Source organism: Schistocerca serialis, chromosome 2 (assembly GCF_023864345.2).
Source record: "Schistocerca serialis cubense isolate TAMUIC-IGC-003099 chromosome 2, iqSchSeri2.2, whole genome shotgun sequence".
NCBI classification, from domain to species: Eukaryota; Metazoa; Arthropoda; class Insecta; order Orthoptera; family Acrididae; genus Schistocerca; species Schistocerca serialis.
In genome coordinates this window covers 547,589,345-547,611,780 of record NC_064639.1, presented here as the reverse complement: position 1 = coordinate 547,611,780, position 22,436 = coordinate 547,589,345, and the positions used below count along the sequence as shown (strand labels likewise).

Below are 22,436 nucleotides of genomic sequence, written 5' to 3'. Positions count from 1 at the left end.
AGGAATTTTCAAGCTCGTCCATCGCCACGATAAGTGCCTTAATTTAAATGGCAACTATGTAGAAAAGTAGTATTTAAGTGTGGCTTTCATCTGTATATTATTAAAAAAATTTCCAATACTTTATTTATTTTTAATTCCAAAACGTAATGTACTTTGTGGATAGCCCTCGTATATTAAGAACAATCAGGGACGCAAGACTGAACCCTGTGGTACACCAGTATTGATACCTTCCCAGATAGAGGACTCTGCTGGCTTTTTGCAGACTATCTGTACTGGTAATTTCAACCTTCTGCATTCTTCCAGTTAAGTATGAATTAAACCATTTGTGCACCGTCCCACTCACACCACAGTACTTAAGCTCACCTAGAAGATTTTCACGATTCACACAATCAAAAGACTTTGAGAGATCACAAATTATCCCAATGCGTGATGTTCGGTTATAATGTCATAATTAACTAACATATTTTTGTAATACAGGTCAGTGAGTTCATTTATCGTATCAAGAGGATGGGAATGGAGACTTCGTAAGATTTCAATTTCTTCCAGGACATGGAGTATTCGACCTTCCCCCGCAGTGTGTAAGACAGCTAAGTTACCGCTAACCTATTGCAGCTGATGTTGGTTGTCAATCAAATGCGTTGGATTGCGTCTCCAAGGCGCCTCAGTTGTTGACAATAGATGTCAGCAGTGATGGTTACACCTAGGGGAAGTAATTCATAGTACACTGCACCGTTACTGTTCCACCAGGTGCATTACATTATCTTTTATGGATATGCGCAGGTCTTTGTACGGGAAGTCGACGCTTTGTTGGGGCTCAACATTGCTTTCTTCTCCTTGTGTTAGCATAAAGACATCACTTCTCATCACCAATATCGATACAGAATAGAAATGGACAGTGTTGTTCACGTGCCAATTGATGACGAACAAATAGAATACACATATGCCACCCACTGATTTTTGTGAATTTGGCTTAGAGTATGTGGTACCCACAACCCGATTTTTGAACTTTCCCCATTCCATGTAAATGTCGCACGATGGTGAAATGATTATAGTTCATCACATCTGCCAGTTCTCGAGTACATCGAAGTGGATCATTGCAGTTAACACATTTAAATGATCTTCATCTAACCTCGAAGGTATTCCTGAACATGGAGCGTCACTAGTGTCAAAATAATCCTCCTCAAAATGAGAAAGGATATCCCCTTTCCCCTTATATATGGGAACCAGTATACTGCTTCTCTACCCATGTGGCATTCTTTCTCCTTTCCAGATCTTCTGCATTAGATCCCAGAGCGTATCAGTTGGTCTGCCCCTATGGCCTTCCCATTTTTCATTTTCTTCAGCGCGTGTTCGACTTCCTCCCTACTTATACTTCGGGCCATTCCTTCGTTTATATCTCCGTCCTCATACTTCTCTCGTACATTTTCCTCATTCAGTAGCCTTTCAAAATACTCCCACCACCTATTCAGGATTTTCTCACGGTCGTGTAATACTACACCTGATTCATCCTTTATCTGCCTCATTGATGTTATGTCCGTGGCCGCCTTATCTCGTGCTTTAGCAATACGTAGGAGTTGCCTGCTGTCCTGTCTTCTTTCCATCTCTTCATACGCCTCTTCAATTGCCTCAGCCTTTGCTTTTGCCACTACTCTTTTTGCCATCTTTTTTGCAGTCTTGTAGGCTTCCCTATCCTCCTGTCTTCCTGTTAAGTCCCATTGGTTTTTTTCATCTTTCTTCACTTTTATCAAATGGCAACAGTGAACTACAAATAAAAAAACGGCAGTCGCTAAATATATCCATAGCAACCGGAATACCAACATGAAAATAAAAGCGCTAATGCACCAACCTAATATACGTAGAGGAGCTTATAGGGAGCCATTTAAGTCTTAGAGCGATAGTAGCAGAAACAGAAAAATGGCTCTGAGCACTATGGGACTTAACTTCTGAGGTCATCAGTCCCCTAGAACTTAGAACTACTTAAACCTAACTAACCTAAGGACATCACACACATCCATGCCCGAGGCAGGATTCGAACCTGCGACCGTAGCAGTCGCGCGGTTCCGGACTGCGCGCCTGGAGCAGAAACAGAGACAAGGAAAAGAGTAAGATGAATACTGTAAACTTAGTTCAGTATTTACAATATAAATAGATTTTCATAATGGTTCACGTAAATGTAATTCGAAATGAAAAGCTGCATTATTGTTATTAAGAAAGTGGACTCGAATATATAAACAAAAGAAATAAAGACTCTCTCCGAAGACTATCGTCTGCGACTGCGGCGGCACCAAACGGAAAAGACACATTTTCCCAGTATTTTGGAGAGACAGACATCTGTTACTCTTATGGTCTTGTTGTGTGTAGACACCCGATATGACTGGAGGTCACCTCACGGTGTGCTTCAGGAACTCTAAAACTAGGCTCTCCACGTATTACCTTCTACTGCTAGAACGATTTTCTAATCTCTACTCAGCAGAACATTAATTGGAGCAATTTAGACCTCAACTCTGTCCCAGTTTCAATAACCTCGATGTTACGAAAGTTGTTGGTTCAACTTGCTTCAGAAAAGTGTTTTTATTTCTTTAGTTTATTATTATTTATTTGTCCTTGAATTCTGAGAACCATCCTGATTCAAACATCAGCCAATCAAAAGACAGCCATCGGTATAACAGTTGTAAATTGTCGTAGCTGTGTTGGTAATGTACCAGAGCTCCAAACGCTAGTAGAAAGCACTGATGCTGTAATCGCTATAGGCACTGAAAGCTGGCTAAAGTTGGATATAAGGTCAGCCGAAATTTTTGCGAGGGGCCTGGTGGTGTTCAGAAAGGACAGGCTAAACAGAGTTGGCAGTGGCGTATTTGTTGCTGTTACAAGTAGTTTATCTGGTACCGAAATTGAAACAGTTAGTATCGGTAGCGGTCATTATTGGCAATCGCAATAAAATAATAATTGGATCCTTTTACCGACCTCCCAACTCAAATGATACAATTGCTGAAAGATTCAAAGAAAACTTTTATCTAATTTCAAACACGTATCCAACTCATAAATTAAAGTTGGTAGTGATTTTAGTTTACCCTCTATATGTTGGCGAAAATACATGTTGAAATCCTGAGGTACACAAAAACATCATCCCAAATTGTGCTAAACGCATTCTCTGAAAATTATCTCGAGCAGTTAGTTCATGAGCCCACTCGAATACTAAACGGTTATGAATACACACTTGACCTCTTAGCAACAAATAATCCTAAGCTAATAAAACGAAAGGTATACCCATTCAAATAAGCAGATAAAAATTCCCATGACGACTTTCTGAGAGACAATCTCCACACTTTCCAAATTAACAATGTAAGTGTAGACCAGACGTGGCTTGAATTCAATGAAACTCTGTCGATAGCAATTGAGAGATTTATACCAAATAAATCAACAAAAGACAGAGCTGACGCCCTTGGTACACAAAACGGGTCTGTTCACTGTTCCAGAACCGTCGAAAAAAGCATGAAGCATGCCAAATTTAAACGAACGTAAAATCGCCAAGATTGGCGATCTTTTGCAGCAGGTCGAAATGTAGCCACGGATTGCAATGCGAGATGCTGATAATAGTTTCCGAAACGAAACTTTGTCTCGAAAGGTGACAGAAAATCCAGAGATTCTGGTCGTACGTAAAGTATGCTACCGGCAAGACACAGTCCGTGCTTTCTCTGTAACAGTAAAAATACAATCGACGACAGTGCTGCTAAGGCACAGCTACTAACCACAGCCTTCCAAAATTCTTTCACCCAAGAAGACGAAATAAATACTCCAGAATTCGAATCAAGAACAGCTGCCAACATGAGTAACTTAGAAGAAGATATCCTCGGAGAAGTGAAACAGCTTAAACCTCACTTAAATAAAAGCAAGTCTTCCGGTCAAGACTTTATACCAGTTAGGTTCCTTACAGAATATGCTGATGTAATTGCCCCATACTTAACAATCATACATAATCGCTCGCTCGACGAAAGATCCGTACCCAAAGACTGGAAAGTTGCACAGGTCACACCAGTATTAAAGAAAGGCAATAAGAGTAATCCACTAAATTACAGGCCCATATCATAAACGTCGACATGCAGCAGGATTTTGAAACATATATTGAGTTCGGACGAGAATAACCTCGAGGAGAACGGTCTACTGAAACACAGTCAACACGGATTTAGAAAATATCGTTCTTGTGAAACACAACTAGCTCTTTACTCACACGAAGTGTTGAGTGCTATTGACAAGGGATTTCAAATTGATTTTGTATTTCTAGATTTCCATAAGGTTTTTGAAACGGTACCTCACAAGCGGCTTGTTATCAAATTGTTTGCTTATGGAATATCGTTTCAGTTACGCGACTGGATTCGTGAGTCCCTGTCAGAGAGGTCACAGTTCGTAGTAACTGACGGAAAGTCATCGAGTAAAAGAGAAGTGATTTCTGGCGTTTCCCAAGGTAGTGTTATAGGCCCTCTGTTGTTTCTTATTTATATAAACTATTTAGGAGACAATCTGAGCAGCCATCATAGGTTGTTTGCAGAGTATGCTGTCGTTTTTTGTCTAGTAAAGCCATCAGAAGATCACAACCAATCGTAATTCGATTTAGTTAAGATGTGTATATGGTACAAAAATTGAGAATTGACCTTAATAATGAAAAGTGTGAGGCCATCTACATGATGCTAGAACGAAACCATTAAGTTTCGTTTACTCGATAAATAAATCAAATCTAAAGGCTGTAAATTCAACTGCATACCTATGAATTACAATTACGAACATCGTAAATCCGAAAGATCACAGGGAAAATATTGCGGGGAAGGCGAACCAAATACTGCGACATATTAGCAGAACACATAAGAAGATGCAACAGATCTACTAAAGAGATTGCCTACACTTACGCTTGTCGGTTCTCTTTTGGAGTACTGCTGAGCGGTGTTGGATCCTTATCAGATAGTATTAACGGTGTACATCGAGGAAGTTCAAAGAAGAGCAGCACGTTTTGCGTTATCGAGAAGTAGGGGAAAAAGCGTCACGGACATGATACAGGACTTGGGGTGGACTTTATTAATACAAAGGCGTTTCTCGTTGCGACGGAATCTGCTCACGAAATTTCAATCACCAACTTTCTGCTCCGAATGCGAAAATATTTTGTTGACGCCGATCTACATAGGGAGAAATGATTATCAAAATAAGATAAAGGAAGTCAGAGCTGTCACAGAAAGATATAGATGTTCGTTTTTTTCCGCGTGCTGTTAGAGAGTGGAATAATAGAGAATTATTGTGAATGTGGTTCGATGAACCCTCTGTCAGGCACTTAAGTGTGAGTTGGAGTATCCTTGTATACGTAGATGTAAACAATGTAATATAGATGTAGATGTAAACACATCAAACCAATACTCTCACTATGAACAGCCATGTAATGTAATGCTGATTTGATGTTCATAATTGCAGGTAACCAACCAGATGGTGATCGCGTGTAGAGGATATCTGACAAACTACGACAAGAGCGATATTTATAAACAGACGAAAAGAGAAGTTGTAAATAAAATAGAGGTATGTTTGAATTTGGACTTTTAGAGGTTATTCTATGCATGGGAAACAGTAAATTTTTACTGGGTTTGCCATCTGTTTCAGGTTTGCATACAGCTTTACATCAATTACTACGCCTGTTTTCAAGAAATAAAACGAGAGATCAAGAAGAGCCATAACGAACGGCCCTTCGACGTTTCAGACCATCATGTTTTCATAAAATTTGAGACTTTCAAAGCAAGGCTTGTTAAGGTACTGTGTCTATTTGCTAATTTCATGAAACGGTTTTCCGGTGAATCTGTTTACTTGTGATAGACATAACGTTCTCTGTCACTTAAATTTTGCGCAGTATATGTAGAATAAAATAACTTTTTGGTTGACAGACTTCGATTTTTGTGTGGCGCGGGAGGAGGGCGGGGAAGTAGCCGGTGTGAAGCCAGGAGCCAGTCACGCTTGACAAAGCTCTGACTGCACCTACAAGTAAGGCGAGACGGTGAGAACATGACATACGAGAAGGACCTGCTATTAGCTAGGGCCGTCTCGTAGTACTCGACTCTCTAAAACGTCTGTAACAATAATACCGAGAGGTTAATTGAAGTATAGTTCATATTACGGAAAAGCTGAAAATACTTTTTCAATTAAAGAAAGGGACGTGTAGCTAATTTTCTGAATTGTGCTTAATTTTTTGTTGAACGGAAAGTTTTGCGTCTATATTACGCTGGTACGCGTAGATGTTCCAGACGGTGCAGCAACTAAAACTTCGTAATCCGCAGCAACGTTCTGAATTTGCCAATCGGTTTCTGGCACGGATCGAAGTTGATGACATGTGGCAGGCAGAATTCTGTGACGCGAAGAGACACACTTCACACTGAAATATGCAGTGAATATAAAGAACTGCCGAATTTGGGGTACCGTTAAACCGCCTGTAGTGCACGAAGAGCCATTGCACTCGTCATATATGACTGTATGGTGTGGATTCATTCTCGGTCCTTTCTTCTTTGAAGAGAACACACCCAGAGGGCCTATCAGGTGTACCGTGACGTCTGCACGTTATCGATATGTTCTTGTACAGCATGTGAGTCAACTCTGTGGAATCCACAGGTTTCGCGCAAGATTGAGCAGTACGTGACGTCGTTCGCCCAGTGAAAGATCTGCTTAATGCAAGATTCCACTAACGTGTTATCTCCAGAAGTTTTCCAGATGTATGGCCTGCAAGATCACCTGATATGAATCCGTGTGACTTTCGGCTCTGGGGATATCTAAAAAAAAAAAACGCGTTTTCCAGGGACACGTGTGGTCTCTACCTGATCTGAGGGTCATTATAAAGGAACACGTTGCTCAGATTCTGCCAGAACTGCTGCGAGCAACTGTTGATCACGTCGTTTCACGGATGTAGAATCTCTTCTACATCTCTAATGCTCATATTGAAGAACTATGTATTTTGCCTTTCTCACGCATAGGACCTTTTCTGTCCACTTTCCGTTCGTAATGCATTACATATGGAAACATTTCTCTACGTCTTTGCGGCATTCAAAGCACCATATTTCCACCTGGAAGCCGAAACTGGAGCTATTTTTCCAGCGTAAATCGGTTCCACATTAATGCGGTGGCGCATCTACCAAGATTCGCTGCCATACGATTATTACAGCCCACACTGGACCTCTGTAGTGAGTCAGGAGGGAGGTTACGCGCTTTGAATGGTGATAGTATTTGTGATTCTGAACAAAAAACGTGATACAGACATACGCCCTATTCCGAATGGTTTTCGAGATAGGACATATTTAATATAAATTTTGTGCGTTTTTCGTGAATAACTCTAAAACAGCACCTTCAGTAAAAAAGTCCCATAGTACAAAATTAAACTACATTAAATTTCGTACAAAAAAAGGACCTGTTCATTTTTTCTCTAGGACTAATAGTTTGCACGGACAGAGGACGAGAATATGAAAATCTCGCTCGACGCGCATGAATTGTAGCTTAGGTCGGTTGTGTAAATCAATTTGCGGTAGTTTTTCTACTTGATAGACCTCAAGTGTCCTGTATTAAATTGTTCGTCTCAACTTCGTCTACAGTACTGTGGTGCATTGTAAACAATAACAATGTTTGAGTTATACGTAAAATAAACAACAATGTATGTTGAATATGTACTATCTCGGAAACCATTCTCAATAGGGATTATGCCTATATGAAGCTTTTGTTCAAAATAGCTAATACTATCACCCCTCAGAGCATCCACCGTTCCTCCTAACTCACCCTGTGTAGCTTATATAGTGCCCCTAGCTACACACATGGTAAGCAACCGCACACATATCTTTAGTTATCACTAGGATTGGCATTTTTCGCGGAACTTGCCGACTTTTCCATTCATTCTTCGATACAGAACATACATGATCTACCTGAATCGAACATAAATAATCAGAATGAAAAACGTTCCTATCGTAAAACAGAATAGGAGATTATGTCCTCGGCAGAGTTAGAGATGTAAAAAAAGGTAACTAACTGTCCGCGTTACCTAGCAGTTTCAAAGACATTTAAATGAAAACATATTGATATATTTGCGCTTTTTTAATTGTTAGTATTAGTACCCATGTCATGTAATATAACGCATCGTGTCAAGTAAAGTAATATGATACATGTCATGTCGTATAACAAAAAAACTGCCATCATGTCGTCCAACATCGTACTTATCGGGTCGTGCAATATGACACTCCGGCTACTTCCTATTACAGATGCACCTCCACTCTCGGATACTCGTAGATACATTTCACTCTCTAGAAGCACATAAATTTGTGTCTGTTCTTACACCCCGCACCATACACGAAACAGGGGGTGGGTCTAAAAGAGCTCACAGCGCTGGTAAAGTAGGGTGAACTCGCAAAAAAAAAGCGCAAATGTGCCAAGATGATTTGATTTAAATGTCTTTGAAGCTCTCAGATAAGTCGAAAAATTGTTTCCCTTCTCCTCGAACCATGTTTTCACAAAACAAAAAAAGATCATAAATAAATGTATTTGTCTACTTTCTTCCAAAATTTGAATCGATTCGCACAAGTTTAAAACATTGAAATGGCGCGCGTAAAAAAATCATAAAAACGTGTCGAATATTCAATGTCCTGGAAGGAATTGAAATCTTAAGAAGTCTCCATTCTCATCCTCTTGATACGATAAACGAACTCCCTGACCTGTATTACAAAAATAACTGAATATCGCCCATTGGTACTTCGAAGTTTTCGCTCCCCGTATTTGAACCCTGCTTCCTTCATAATATTAGAGATGGTATACTCTCTCAATCTACATCCTTAGCTAGCATCAGTGTTGCCTCATGTGTTCATACATTTCTCAAGAATCCCAAACTGATGTTCCCTGAGGTCGGCTTCTACCACTCTTTACATTCATCTCGAATTAATTTGTATTAGATTTCTGCAGTTTTGTCTTCTTTGAGATGTCTCATCTGATTTCTGATTCTACTTCATGTTCCTCGCAGATAGAAGATTTGTTGCAAACTGCTCTAACATATTCGATCCTCAAGAGTTCCAAAATCGAAGGAATCGACCAGTTTGCCAAAAAATTCGACCAAATGTATGAGAAGGTCCGGTACCAGAAGTACGATCCGCTAGAGCACCGGAAGCCGGACTTCGACATCGACTACAGCACCTTCAAGGAGAGTGTGTTGGAGACGGAGGAGGAGCTGCGGCAGTTCCTGGAAGCGCTGCTCAGCGAGACTCCGGACGTCAGGCAGTCGCTGCTCGTGCTGGCCAGGTATCACACACTACGCAAATGACGTCCACATTATAGGGTCTACAACGAATCTGCATGAAACTCATAATGTGTAGTTGCCTTTTTTGTTGTTACGTCTAGTTTCCCCTGTCGCAGTTATACATGCAGTGTAGATTACATTGTTTACCGCCTTTCGCGATAGTGATAGTTGTTTCTTAGACCATACGCTCGCTATACTGAATTCCAAAGCACCTTTAGTGGTCTGCATCACAACATGGTTGTTCTAACAAACCTGTTGGCCAAGATCGTAAAGAGTTCTCATGTTTTAAGTTGCTACAAATAAACAGTATTAAACAATTTTTTCCTTATTGTTAATATTTAGACACTTGATAGATGTTTGATGTATTAGTGATTCGGGGGGATGAATATGTAGCGACTCGTGCTACTTGTATGAACGCGCAGATACAGTGATGCGAAGTATAAAAATATTCTGTTTGTTTACTTTTTCCATTACGTATACTTTAACATTGCTTTTTCTCTGATTACTTCTTGCACTGCACTGCAGTGTCATATTTATCTGCCGATACCGGGCAAGCGAATTTTAAGTGCACTAGACTCTCGCTAATCCCGCCATTCCTGGCACTTATGGGTGCCGGATTAGCGGAAGTGCCGGATTATTGAGTGTCTGAAATTTATTTTATACATTTATTTTGTTTTTTATTTGTGTTGAAAACATAGGGTATATAGTGTACTGTACTTTATTAAACCGAAGGATACAATTTTAAAACATAGGGGATATACTTTATTAAATCCAAAAATACATTAATTTTCAAAGAAAACTTAGTCCTTGAATGTATACTGTACATTATTATACTGTCGTGACTCACTATGAAACATGCCCCTGATTTTTAACTTTCGCAATGATGATACACGACGGTGGCATGATTTATCACGTAACCGCTTTACAAGCATTACATCGGTACTGCATGTATCTGGTTGTTGCATAATGTACTCCAGGAAGACCTCGGCAGCTTCAGCACTAGCAGTGCGAGAAATCTTCATGCTCTCTCCTCCTGTACCCTCTTCTTCATCACTTTCATCATTTCTTTCTTGCATGCTTTTGATTATTTCTTCATCTGTTAACGTTTTGTCCGTATCACAGTTTTCCTCATTCAGCCACTTTCTTCTCCTCCTGGAAGCTTGTGGAACATGTCAGAGTACACGGTAACTGATAATTCCGAATTGGCTGGCTCATCGCTGTCCCTCACTATTGGATCTAACTCGGCATCAATGTATCGTCACAATTTTCTCCAGCACTTCATTATGGTAGCGCTTTCCACTTTTTCCCATGCTTCGGCTGCTTGGAAACCAGCATCTCGTATGTTAATTGCTTTCCACGCCTTCAGCATAGACTCGATATAGTCGTTTTCGCTTTCGTTCAACCAGGAGACGAGAAGTGAATGTCGATAACGACGTTTAATTAATTCCCTGGTCCATGGGATGAATTAGGGCTGTCACACTGTGTGGGAGGAAGAGTGCCTGTACATGTATACCATCGGACTTCAAAGAAACATCTGAAGGATGACTGGGAGTGTTGTCAGTTATAAGGATAGCTTTCAGTGGAAGCTTTGTCTTCTTTAGCTCATTTCTCACTGCTGGTACAAACGTTCCATGGAACCACCGAGAGAATATTTGCCTGTCCATCCACGCTTTCTTCTGAGCGCAATACTGCACTGGTATTTATGTCAGTGCGTTGAAAACAACGTGGCAGTTGGGATTTTCCAATCACCATAAGCGGTAGTTTGTGTCTCCCGTTTGCATTACAACGCGCCACTAATGTTACGTGCTGTTTCTGTTGCCTGTAACCACGAGTTTCCTTCTCGTTCTTGGCAGCTAATGTGTTTGAAGGAAGCATCTTGAAAAGAGTCCTGTTTCATCAGCATTATCAAGGCATCAGCAGTTAAATCTTCTTCCTCTATTATCTTCCGTATCTTGCTTACAAACTCATCAGCATCCTTATTGTTAGCTGAGCGACTTTCCCCGGTGATTTATCAACTGCCGAATGCCATGTCGTTTTCTCCAGTTTGATAGCCAACCGTCGCTTGCTGCAAACAAGTTACTGCCGCCTAATTGTTTGTTAAATGCAGCTTCTTTTTTCCTTTACAATCGGGTCACTGACTGGATTTCTTTTACTGCGTTGTTGTATGGCCCATCTATAAAAAGCTACGTCTAGTTCTTCATTCTCACTCTTTCGCATAACCTTCCCTTTTCCCAACTCACTATCCATTTGTGTTGAGTATTGTCGAATAACATCTTCTCTCTTTTTGATGTCATAAATAGTTGCTCGTCCAACATTGAACTCAGCAGCAATGGCTTTCTGCGAAGAACCTCGATTTAACTTATTTAAAATTTAGAGTTTCTGCTTGAGGTTTAGCGTAACGTGTTTCCTTTTAGAAGACATGATTCCGAACTGTAAAGAAAGCTACAATTTCAAATACAGTATATAAAGCATTGTTTAACTAAGCATCGTTGCGCACGATAATTAACTTGCACGTGTTTTTGGATGTGCGCCGGATTACTGAGAGGCCGGACTACTGAGGGCCGGATTAGCGAGAGTCTAGCGTACATCTGACCTGTTCGGAAATACACATAATGGATGTACGAGTACAGGTCGCAGACGCATTGTTGACGATGTATGGAAGTTTGGGTTTGGCCGTGAGTCGTGCACGGATAACCAAATGGTGAGGCGGCCGCTCGCGATAAGCGGAAAATCCGGATTCGAGTCCCATTCTGGCACAAATTTTCATTGTCATTCCATTCTACAACTGATGGTAGTCCTTATTCGAAATTAGATTGATGCAGTAGCTTTAGTTTTTTCATAAGCTGAGGACTGTTCAGTTGCGTGGCTCGAACAGTTCCCGAACCTATCTAGTGGATGTTCAGCTTCGACAAGCCATGCGTGTAGTGTATGGTACATTTCTTCCTATTCCTCTTCAGTGAGTTTATCCATTAAGTGAGAGCTATTCAACTATATGGTTCACCAGTTACCCATCCCCACGTAGTGAATGTTCGGCTTTCATGGGCCATGTACACTGCACACGGTAAGCTTCTGTCTACGCCTTTTTAGTGAGATTATTCATTAACTGAGTACTGCTCAGCTGTATAGCTCAACACTCTTCGTACTCACGAAACCGACGTTGAACTTCGACAGGCCAAGTGCATTGTACCTGGTATGCATGTGCCTACCCCTCTTCAGTGGCTCCTGGTGATAAGCATCATTCATCCTCTCGTAAGAAGACAGTTATGGACAAGAATATAAAACAACTAGTCTCTCCCCACATACGACTTTATCCATCAAGGTTCTGTAGTCAGTTTCATCAACTAGCTTGTAGAACCGCCATGTACTTTTAACAAAGCTTTTAATCCTGTGGCTTCCTGGCAATCGGAGTGCTCGCCTTCACCCCAACAAGGCTTCTTGCTAGGTAAAAATACAATTATCAAACTCCCTTCACCTCGCGTAAACCGAACTTAATATGATGTGGAATAAGGTAAACAGCTGATACTCTGTACAGCTGGGGATGTGAGACTCTCGACGTTGTGACTGCAACAAGGTGTGCACACAGTACCACGTATCGTTCAGGACTATCTGTTGTGCGATTTCGCCAGAACCCTGGAATAACTACATCAGACTGGTGCTTTTTTTTTATTCCTAAGGGAACAAACTGCTGAGGTCATCTGTCCCTAGACATACGAACCTCCGGCGGGAGTGGCCGCGCAATCCGTGTCATGGCGCTTCGAACCGCGCGGCCACTCCACGCGGCAGGCTGGTTTTAAATCATTTTAGTGCCGAAAAATCTGGACATTGATCCAAAGATAAATTATTTAAATCCTTGTTTATAATTCAATTTCTGTAGTTGTTGATGTACTTGTGATTTGTCCAGAGTATTAGACGATAGTAAACGAATAAATTGATAATGTATAGACACATCGTTAGATGCTAAGCCAATCCTTTTATATTGCAATGAGTTTTGACCATTCAGATTATCTATAACCATAAACACATCTGCAGAATGTATACATGTTCACATTATGATCTGCACAATATTTATCAAGTTACTCTGTTTTAAAATTTCTTTAAAACCCATTTAAAAAGAAAAATCTCCCACTAGATACCTTTAACGGATGGCATACGTTGCCGGTATAGATACCTTTGCTGTATTCCATGAAGTTTCTGGATTTCAGTCGGATGATGCCGACACCTTGCCACGATACTTCGGCTGTCAACCATTCACCTATCTTCATGTGAGTGTTTTACGCTGAAGTGCTAGTGTACATTGCTAACTTTACCAAAATTGGAACGGAGGTGCATGCGCGTAGGTTACCACATGAGCGAGCGTCCTCTGTCGAGTCTAGTGCTCACATCGAATATGGTGCACAGCCGCGCGCGTAATGCTGATAATGCTCTCTGTCGAAATGCGGGTACGTGGATTTAAAATTCAGATGTCAAATTATAAAATTAACTCTCGCTGGACGTCTCATTAGCCATAAAATGTTTTTTTATGAAGATACTGAAGAAATCACTGGGTGCCACCCTTTGTCCATTATGATTAAAAAGATCTTCCGCCAAATACACTCCTGGAAATGGAAAAAAGAACACATTGACACCGGTGTGTCAGACCCACCATACTTGCTCCGGACACTGTGAGAGGGCTGTACAAGCAATGATCACACGCACGGCACAGCGGACACACCAGGAACCGCGGTGTTGGCCGTCGAATGGCGCTAGCTGCGCAGCATTTGTGCACCGCCGCCGTCAGTGTCAGCCAGTTTGCCGTGGCATACGGAGCTCCATCGCAGTCTTTAACACTGGTAGCATGCCGCGACAGCGTGGACGTGAACCGTATGTGCAGTTGACGGACTTTGAGCGAGGGCGTATAGTGGGCATGCGGGAGGCCGGGTGGACGTACCGCCGAATTGCTCAACACGTGGGGCGTGAGGTCTCCACAGTACATCGATGTTGTCGCCAGTGGTCGGCGGAAGGTGCACGTGCCCGTCGACCTGGGACCGGACCGCAGCGACGCACGGATGCACGCCAAGACCGTAGGATCCTACGCAGTGCCGTAGGGGACCGCAACGCCACTTCCCAGCAAATTAGGGACACTGTTGCTCCTGGGGTATCGGCGAGGACCATTCGCAACCGTCTCTATGAAGCTGGGCTACGGTCCCGCACACCATTAGGCCGTCTTCCGCTCACGCCCCAACATCGTGCAGCCCGCCTCCAGTGGTGTCGCGACAGGCGTGAATGGAGGGACGAATGGAGACGTGTCGTCTTCAGCGATGAGAGTCGCTTCTGCCTTGGTGCCAATGATGTTCGTATGCGTGTTTGGCGCCGTGCAGGTTAGCGCCACAATCAGGACTGCATACGACCGAGGCACACAGGGCCAACACCCGGCATCATGGTGTGGGGAGCGATCTCCTACACTGGCCGTACACCACTGGTGATCGTCGAGGGGACACTGAATAGTGCACGGTACATCCAAACCGTCATCGAACCCATCGTTCTACCATTCCTAGACCGGCAAGGGAACTTGCTGTTCCAACAGGACAATGCACGTCCGCATGTATCCCGTGCCACCCAACGTGCTCTAGAAGGTGTAAGTCAACTACCCTGGCCAGCAAGATCTCCGGATCTGTCCCCCATTGAGCATGTTTGGGACTGGATGAAGCGTCGTCTCACGCGGTCTGCACGTCCAGCACGAACGCTGGTCCAACTGAGGCGCCAGGTGGATATGGCATGGCAAGCCGTTCCACAGGACTACATCCAGCATCTCTACGATCGTCTCCATGGGAGAATAGCAGCCTGCATTGCTGCGAAAGGTGGATATACACTGTACTAGTGCCGACATTGTGCATGCTCTGTTGCCTGTGTCTATGTGCCTGTGGTTCTGTCAGTGTGATCATGTGATGTATCTGACCCCAGGTATGTGTCAATAAAGTTTCCCCTTCCTGGGACAATGAATTCACGGTGTTCTTATTTCAATTTCCAGGAGTGTACATCTCCACGGATACCGTAATAATTGAATCCCAGAAGGATCTCGTCGAGGCCAAGATTCCCGTGGCAGAATAATCCATAGAATGTCCTGTGTAGATACAATGCTCGGCTAACGCTAACCTTACTGAGCTGCGAAACGCGAGTGTGGTGATTGTATTCATCGCACGTTTCAAGTACTGTGCGTATGGTCAGACCGAAATACGCTTTGCCGCATTGGCATGATACACTCTAGTCTTCCTCAATTCCAGATTGTTTTTTACCGAATCGAGAAAAGCACAGGTCTTTGTAGGTGACCGGAAGACCACTTTAACACAATGCTTCTTTAGGATTCGGCCTAATATCGACGAAACATTGCCAACAAATGGAAGGAACGCACCGGACTTAAATAGCTCCTTCTTCTCATGACTTGTGAATGGCCACGTTTGTTCCTCCTTAAAAGTGTGCTGATGTGATATGGAGAGCATTTATTACCTTCCAATAGAGACTGTAAGTGTTTCAGCTCCTTTGCATGAACGCGCAGACGATACAGCTTTTCGACAGTGTACTCGTATTTTAAGTGGGACAGTTACTAAAGTACTCCAAATGTACGTTTATACGAGCAATATATGTCATTCATTAAAGATATGAATCATATTAACATCCCTCTTGGTACTGTGTGTTTGCTTTGTGGAACTGTGCGAACATCAAGCTGTCATTTCTTCAGTATCCAAGATCTTGAAGTCTTACTGCGAGCGGTCCCGGTATTACTACCTTTTGTTATGACTAGACAGAAATCTCACACTAGATATCTTAAATGGTTGACAGGAAGTCCACCATTAAAAATATCCAGCGTGAGGTTTCTGTTCAAACCATTAAACATACCTAAAGTGAGATTTTTTTGTTCAAATGGGATTTTCAGGAACTTCGGGCACATATTGCCTGGATAAACAAATTTGAAAATCACAACGTGAACAAATGTACACTATAATGTTGTTTTTGTATCTGAAGATGTTCTGAAATATCAAAACTGGTTGTAAAAATAAAAGAATCTCACCCGTATGCTGTCGGTTTGTTTATACATTATGAGTTTCATACAGTACCTATCAGCTGCCCGGCAGAACTTAGCAAAAATACTGAAGAATAAAGTCACGCACTGCATCACAGATAAATCGTGTCCCTGTGATCGCTGTCGGTAAAATTTTAAAGTGGAATTCCCTAGCAGAACGTAGGTGGAAAAAAATCTGGTCACCATTACTCATCCCCCAGAGAAGATGGAAGCACGAGTGGTGTTTCGTTTCCTGTTCTAAAAGGAAAATCACTCCAAGGAATGTGTTTTCTGTCCCACAAAGTAAGATGTTGTGGTTAAGTGACTTAGGTGTTTTCAGTGTGAGCAAACAAACGTGGAAAACCAGCCGGAAAGTGCGTGCTCGTCTCTAAGTGAAGAACTGGGGATTGCTTCACAAGTGGAGCATCTGCTGCTTGAATACTTAAGCGTACTTGTGGAGAAAGGAACACAATAGTACAGAAGGGCTGCATTAGCACATGATTCAGAAGGATTCTTGTACGTAAAAGGTCTCCTATAGGAAATTACCGCGCTAATCCAAACCTGTTGCATAATGATCCAAACAACAGAGCAAGCAGTTTTAAATGCTTCCACTTAAACAACGCCATTACCAAATTAAGCGGTTATGCTGACGTTGTCAGAAACGTCATTTTGAGCGTTGTTTTTGGATTTCTATGTTCTGATATTGAAGGATTATGACTTCAAGGTCTAGGAAATTGCTGCAAAAGTGCTTTTTATGTGTATCCTTGTGGTACTAACACTCAAGGGAATTTTGTTTCCAGTATTCCTTTCACATCATCGAATACTTCGTAACGTTAGAATCTGAGATCTAAATTAGTATAGCTAAGATGACCCTAGTATTCATTGCGATTAAAAGACATGGTAAAGTGCAAGTGCTAGTGTGTGTTGCCTAAGTACAGGGCAATGGCGTCATCCGTAACTGAATGCATGACGTCACCAAGATTCCAATGACAGGAAATTCACAAATTAAACACAGCAGTAAATTAGAACATTAAAAAAAAACCGAGAAGGTAACAGTAGCTCACTTGCGCTATCAGGCATCATGGTATGACGATGAAACATATCCAAACAACCTAAGGAAATTTTTAAAAAAAATTAATAAATTAGTTTCAAGACGGCGGAACTGACTTACTTGTGGTGTCTACCATTATCGCGCCATGATCGAAAGTGTTCGAACGATCTATGGAAATTTAAAACAATTGAAAAATTCAAAAATCGAGAAAGAAACCCAAGATTGTGGAATTAGCTCTCTTGTGCTTGCAGCTATTATGGTGCCATGTTCAAAGTATCTAAACAATTTCAAATTTGCGTTATATTATAAAATATGTAAGGATACTGACAATACTGCTATATTTCTATGTACAAAATATGTAAGCTTCACCTGAACTGTGTGAAAATTGGCATCATGTTACAAAGTATTCAATTCCTTATCGGAACTACATAAGGACAGTAACAATAATGGTGCAACTTGGCACTAGTGATCTAGTTTATAGGTAAAGCAGCAGTTCGATCTCTGTACGACACTTAATGTAAGGCACAGTAGACTATCTAGTTAAATATTTTCCACATCTAAACTGTTATATGATGTTTGTGAAGTGTCACAATGTTCTTTTCATTCCTAAAATGTCTGCAAAAATATGTCAGCGAAATGCTAAATGGGATATTTATGTCATTCGGCCACAATGTTATTTCCACACTCACATATATATCTGTCAAAACTGGTGCCTAAAATACGACTGTGAACTCCTAAATTAAGTGATCCAACGCTATTTCCATGTATAAATTGTTACAGAACACATGTGGCTAAAAATAACATCCTCAGTAGGCAGTTTGACATTCCGCTTTTAGGCCTACACATGGTGTAAGGCACAACGGACCCACGAATTAAAAAATTCCACATATAAATCGTTTTATGATGCTTGTCAAGTGTCACAACGTAATTGTTACTTCTGAACAGTCTGTTAAAATACGGCAGAAACACAAAACTGCAATGTTTATGACAAGTGTCAGGATGTCATTTCAACACACACACATATTCATCCAAACTGATGCCTAAAACATGAGTGTGGACCAAATGACCCAATGCAATTTCCGTGTCTAAATTGTTACAAAACACATGTGGTTAAAAAATAACATTCTCTGCAGGTGACTGAAATTTCATTTTTAGGCCTAAATGACGCGAAGTACCAAAACGATCCCAGCAGACCTGTTAACTCCACAAAACTCATGTTGCTAACAATGGTATGCTAAGCGGACAAGCACACAAACAAGTAGATAATCTGAATAACTATCAGCTACTTGAACATTGTAATTAATCCATTTTTAGACCTACACTTGCTGCAAGAGACAACAAACCATGAAATTAAATATTTCGACGTCTAAATGATTTTCAAAACACACGATACTAATCAAGTTTTACTATGTTAATTCAAATGTCTGCAAAATTACATCAGCAACACAATGTTTATGTCGAAGTTAATTCCACATCTTGCCAAAAAATATGTCAGCATCACATACACAATGTTTATGCCAAGTTTTGCAATTATATCTCCACATGTAAAATATTTGTCAGAATATGTGAAGGGTGTTGGAATTTCATCCTGAGGCTATAAACTGTCATCAACTACGTTTTGGAGTTTTTCAGTGATGTGTCACCTTACGAAGCACCATTTCAGAGAGGAAGAAGATACTGCATCGTGTTGAAGAACGATCGAAACCTGTAATCGATATTTTTGACGGGCTAATTTTGCGTTTTATTACGTTTGAATTTATAAGGAAGGCTATGACGTTTACCAATCACAGCGTTGGCGCCAAAGCTGTCTAAAATTAATGGAACGATGGGACTTACCCTCTGCCATGTACCTCACGTTGGTTTTCAGAGTATAGATATAGATGTACAACGTTTACACACTGATTTTCCATAATATACGACTAAATAATAGCACAGAAAAATCATAATGCTCAAAAATAAGAAATATAAAAACAAAAAACAAAGCCAAAACACAAAAGAAATGAGCAAGCACAATTTGATTGTGATGTATCACTCAATGTACATATATTCGTAATACAGAAATAGATACCTATGCGACAGAATGTGCTACCAGTGCATATCAAAACTCCAGGCATAAAACAAGATTTTTTCCAGGGTTCGTACCTAGGGTTCTATAGGCGATAGAAAGGTTGGTCAGGTATTTTGGGTGGCTCTTGGGTTAGGACCCGTTTGTAGACCCAACAGAAATTACACCCACCAGAAGTTACACAGTAATTATCCTACAGCACACAAAGTGTTTTAAGGGCAGTTCTTGAGAAAACCCAGAGAGCATGGTTTTTGGGTACCAAAACCTAGCCGCTGATTTCAAGACGCCTATGCAGAGCGAATCATTGTACTTTTACGATGTATTCCTAAGATCCCTCTCTCGAACAACCTTGACAGTTTTCTTGATATTCGAGACACAGAGGTTCGAAGTTATCCTACTTGTACACGTAACATCCGAAGTGACATGAAAACGTAGCTTGTAAAGTGATGTGGTACGAAGTAATACGCTGTAAAGCGTTTCCACTATCATCGGAAGTGTGCTGGGGCCCCATGTTGTAGTACTGGAGCACATGCAAAATTTTTGTGCACGTAAAATCCGGTTTACTTTTGTGTTATTTCAATTCCACATAAGTAAACTATCAGAATTTTACTGACCCATAAAGTTTTTTGCATATGAGTGACATGCCCTGCTTTAGAAGGGAAAAGAAGGGAACCTCCAGGAAAATCGTCCAATCAAAGCACGTAACAGGCGAATATCCTCCTGTTTATTTTAAAAGACTGACTCATGGCGTATCAGCTGCCTCATTATACCTTCCTCAGAACCTTTAAAATTTTGCCAAAAAGTTTGGCGTATGAACATATTCGCGCTTTTTTTGTGCTGAGAGAGAACGTCACAGTGGCAGTGGGAAAGAGGCGAAAAAGTAATAAATACTGAAAGATAGTAGACAATGCTTGTTGCAGAGGAAGAGCAAAGGAGACAATATCAATTTCAGAGAAAGAGAGGGGCGCGAGGCAGTGGAACATAGTTGACAGTGACAGAACTGTGCTAGGAAGAAAGAGAAGAAGCCAGTGCCCGTGGGAGAGGAATGAAGAGAAGGAAAGTGTGGAAGTGGGTGAGAGCCAGTGATAATGAGGGACATAGTCTACGGCAATGACAACGAGGAAGAGAGGGATCGTTACAGTGAAAGGAGATACCAGCAGTGGGAAGGAATGAATGAGATAGGAGCAGCAAGAAACAGCTAGAGCGAGACAGTGACAGCGAGAGCAGACTGTAGTAGTAGGGGAGAACCAAGGAACTGCGGCTGTGAGAGAGGAGACAGTGACAGAGACACACAAATAGATAATTAAAATTCGTTGGGCTGAATGAGTGAGTGAGAATGTGCAAGTACTAGTGGATGGTTATGACTGCCTTACAGCGATGGAGCAGTGGAAGTGAGATGAGATTTCATGTTAAAAAGAGCACAGATATATTTGCAAGCCAAAATTTTTCGGAGAATTTTTAAAAGTGCTGAGGAAGGTAGAATGATGCAGCTGGTACTTTTCGTCAGAGTGTTTTAGAACAGGAGCATACTACCCTTTCTTGTGCTCCGACATGCGCATTTTCCCGCTGGTATAATTTCATAAAGCACGGAACTCGGTATGTTGCCGTATAACTTGGCCAAAGAGATTGGCTTAACAAGAGAGAAATGAAATATGGGCAAAGATAATGATGGGACAAGACAGAGATTTAAGGTTGATATCTCGAAAATCCGATCTTTGCACTAAAATAAAATTATTTATCAAAATAAGCAAAGTGCACTGTACACAAACACACACACACACACACACACACACACAAGGCTCTTAACGAAATACGCAAATATAATTAGAGATCTCTGATGGCTTATGAAAATTAGTGCTCGGTACCAAAACAAAATCATATTATTTCTCAAAATATACAGACTTTGGAGTACAAAACACACATGACACTACTGTAGTAATTTAACTTTTCTATAACATTAAAGAAATACACATTGCTTGGATATTGGCTACGTCGAAATAAATTGCAGGTTAGTCAATGTTTGAACCACACTTTAAATTTATCAAAATACCTGAGAACTGATTCTCTAGCATTACAAAACACACATGGACCAAACTAAATAATGTTATTTCTCCATCTAAATTTGACAAAAACTCGTAGTAGCACAGCTGCAAACAGTACCAAAGTCTCATAAACTGCGTGGTGACCCACATGATAGGTTATTAACTTTATCGTGCAGAAGTATAAAGGATACATCAAAATAAAGATCGCGTCAAAACACATTTTTACCATCCCAAAATGGTGCTTGATCATTTCTTTTGTCTTTTGGCTTACTTTGTGCTTTATATTTCGTATTTTGGAACATTATGATTAGATATTTGATGTCATTTGTTTGTTTATTACGCAAATTCGGTGTATAAACGTTTTAGAGAGCCTTGGCAGCATAGTTACGATCGATAAATGTCATAGACTTCCTTGGAAATTTAAATGTAATAAAAAGCAAAATTAACCTGTCTGCCTTCAATTATACTTGTATGTTCTTAGTGTCGTACATGATGCAGTATCTTCTTCCCCTCTAAAATGGTGCTTGGTAAGGTGAAACACTATTGACAAACTTCTAAAACTTAGGTGATAGACAGTGTATTCTATGACTCACAAATAACGTACCTTCAGATATAAATGCCAACAGTTTTTGTATATTTTGACAGATACTTCAGATGTAGACGACCATTACAACACTTGAGATAAACATTGTGTATGTGATGATGAAGTATTTTTGCAGACATAGGATTAATGCAGTAAAATATGATAAGCATTATGTGTTCTTTGTGTATGTGATGCTGACGTATTTTTTGAGACATTGGATTAATGCAGTAAAATATGATAAGTATAATGTGTTCTGTAGAATCATTTAAGTGTGGAAATATTTAATTTGATACTTCGTTGTGCCTTGCGGCAGGTGTAGGCCTGAAATGGAATTAATTACATTCTTCCAGTAGCAGTCAGTAATTCAAATTGC

General features: G+C 40.9%; 1 protein-coding gene across 1 annotated transcript in view; it reads left to right on the top strand.

Moving 5' to 3' along the window:
* Window positions 1–22,436, top strand: part of LOC126456197 (dynein axonemal heavy chain 8-like) — a 503,569-nt gene that overhangs the window by 2,867 nt on the left and 478,266 nt on the right. The window contains exons 3-5 of the mRNA XM_050091951.1: window positions 5,455–5,556; window positions 5,638–5,784; window positions 9,014–9,288. Coding sequence (XP_049947908.1) covers window positions 5,455–5,556; window positions 5,638–5,784; window positions 9,014–9,288 — 524 coding nt within the window. The remainder of the gene's footprint in view (window positions 1–5,454; window positions 5,557–5,637; window positions 5,785–9,013; window positions 9,289–22,436) is intronic.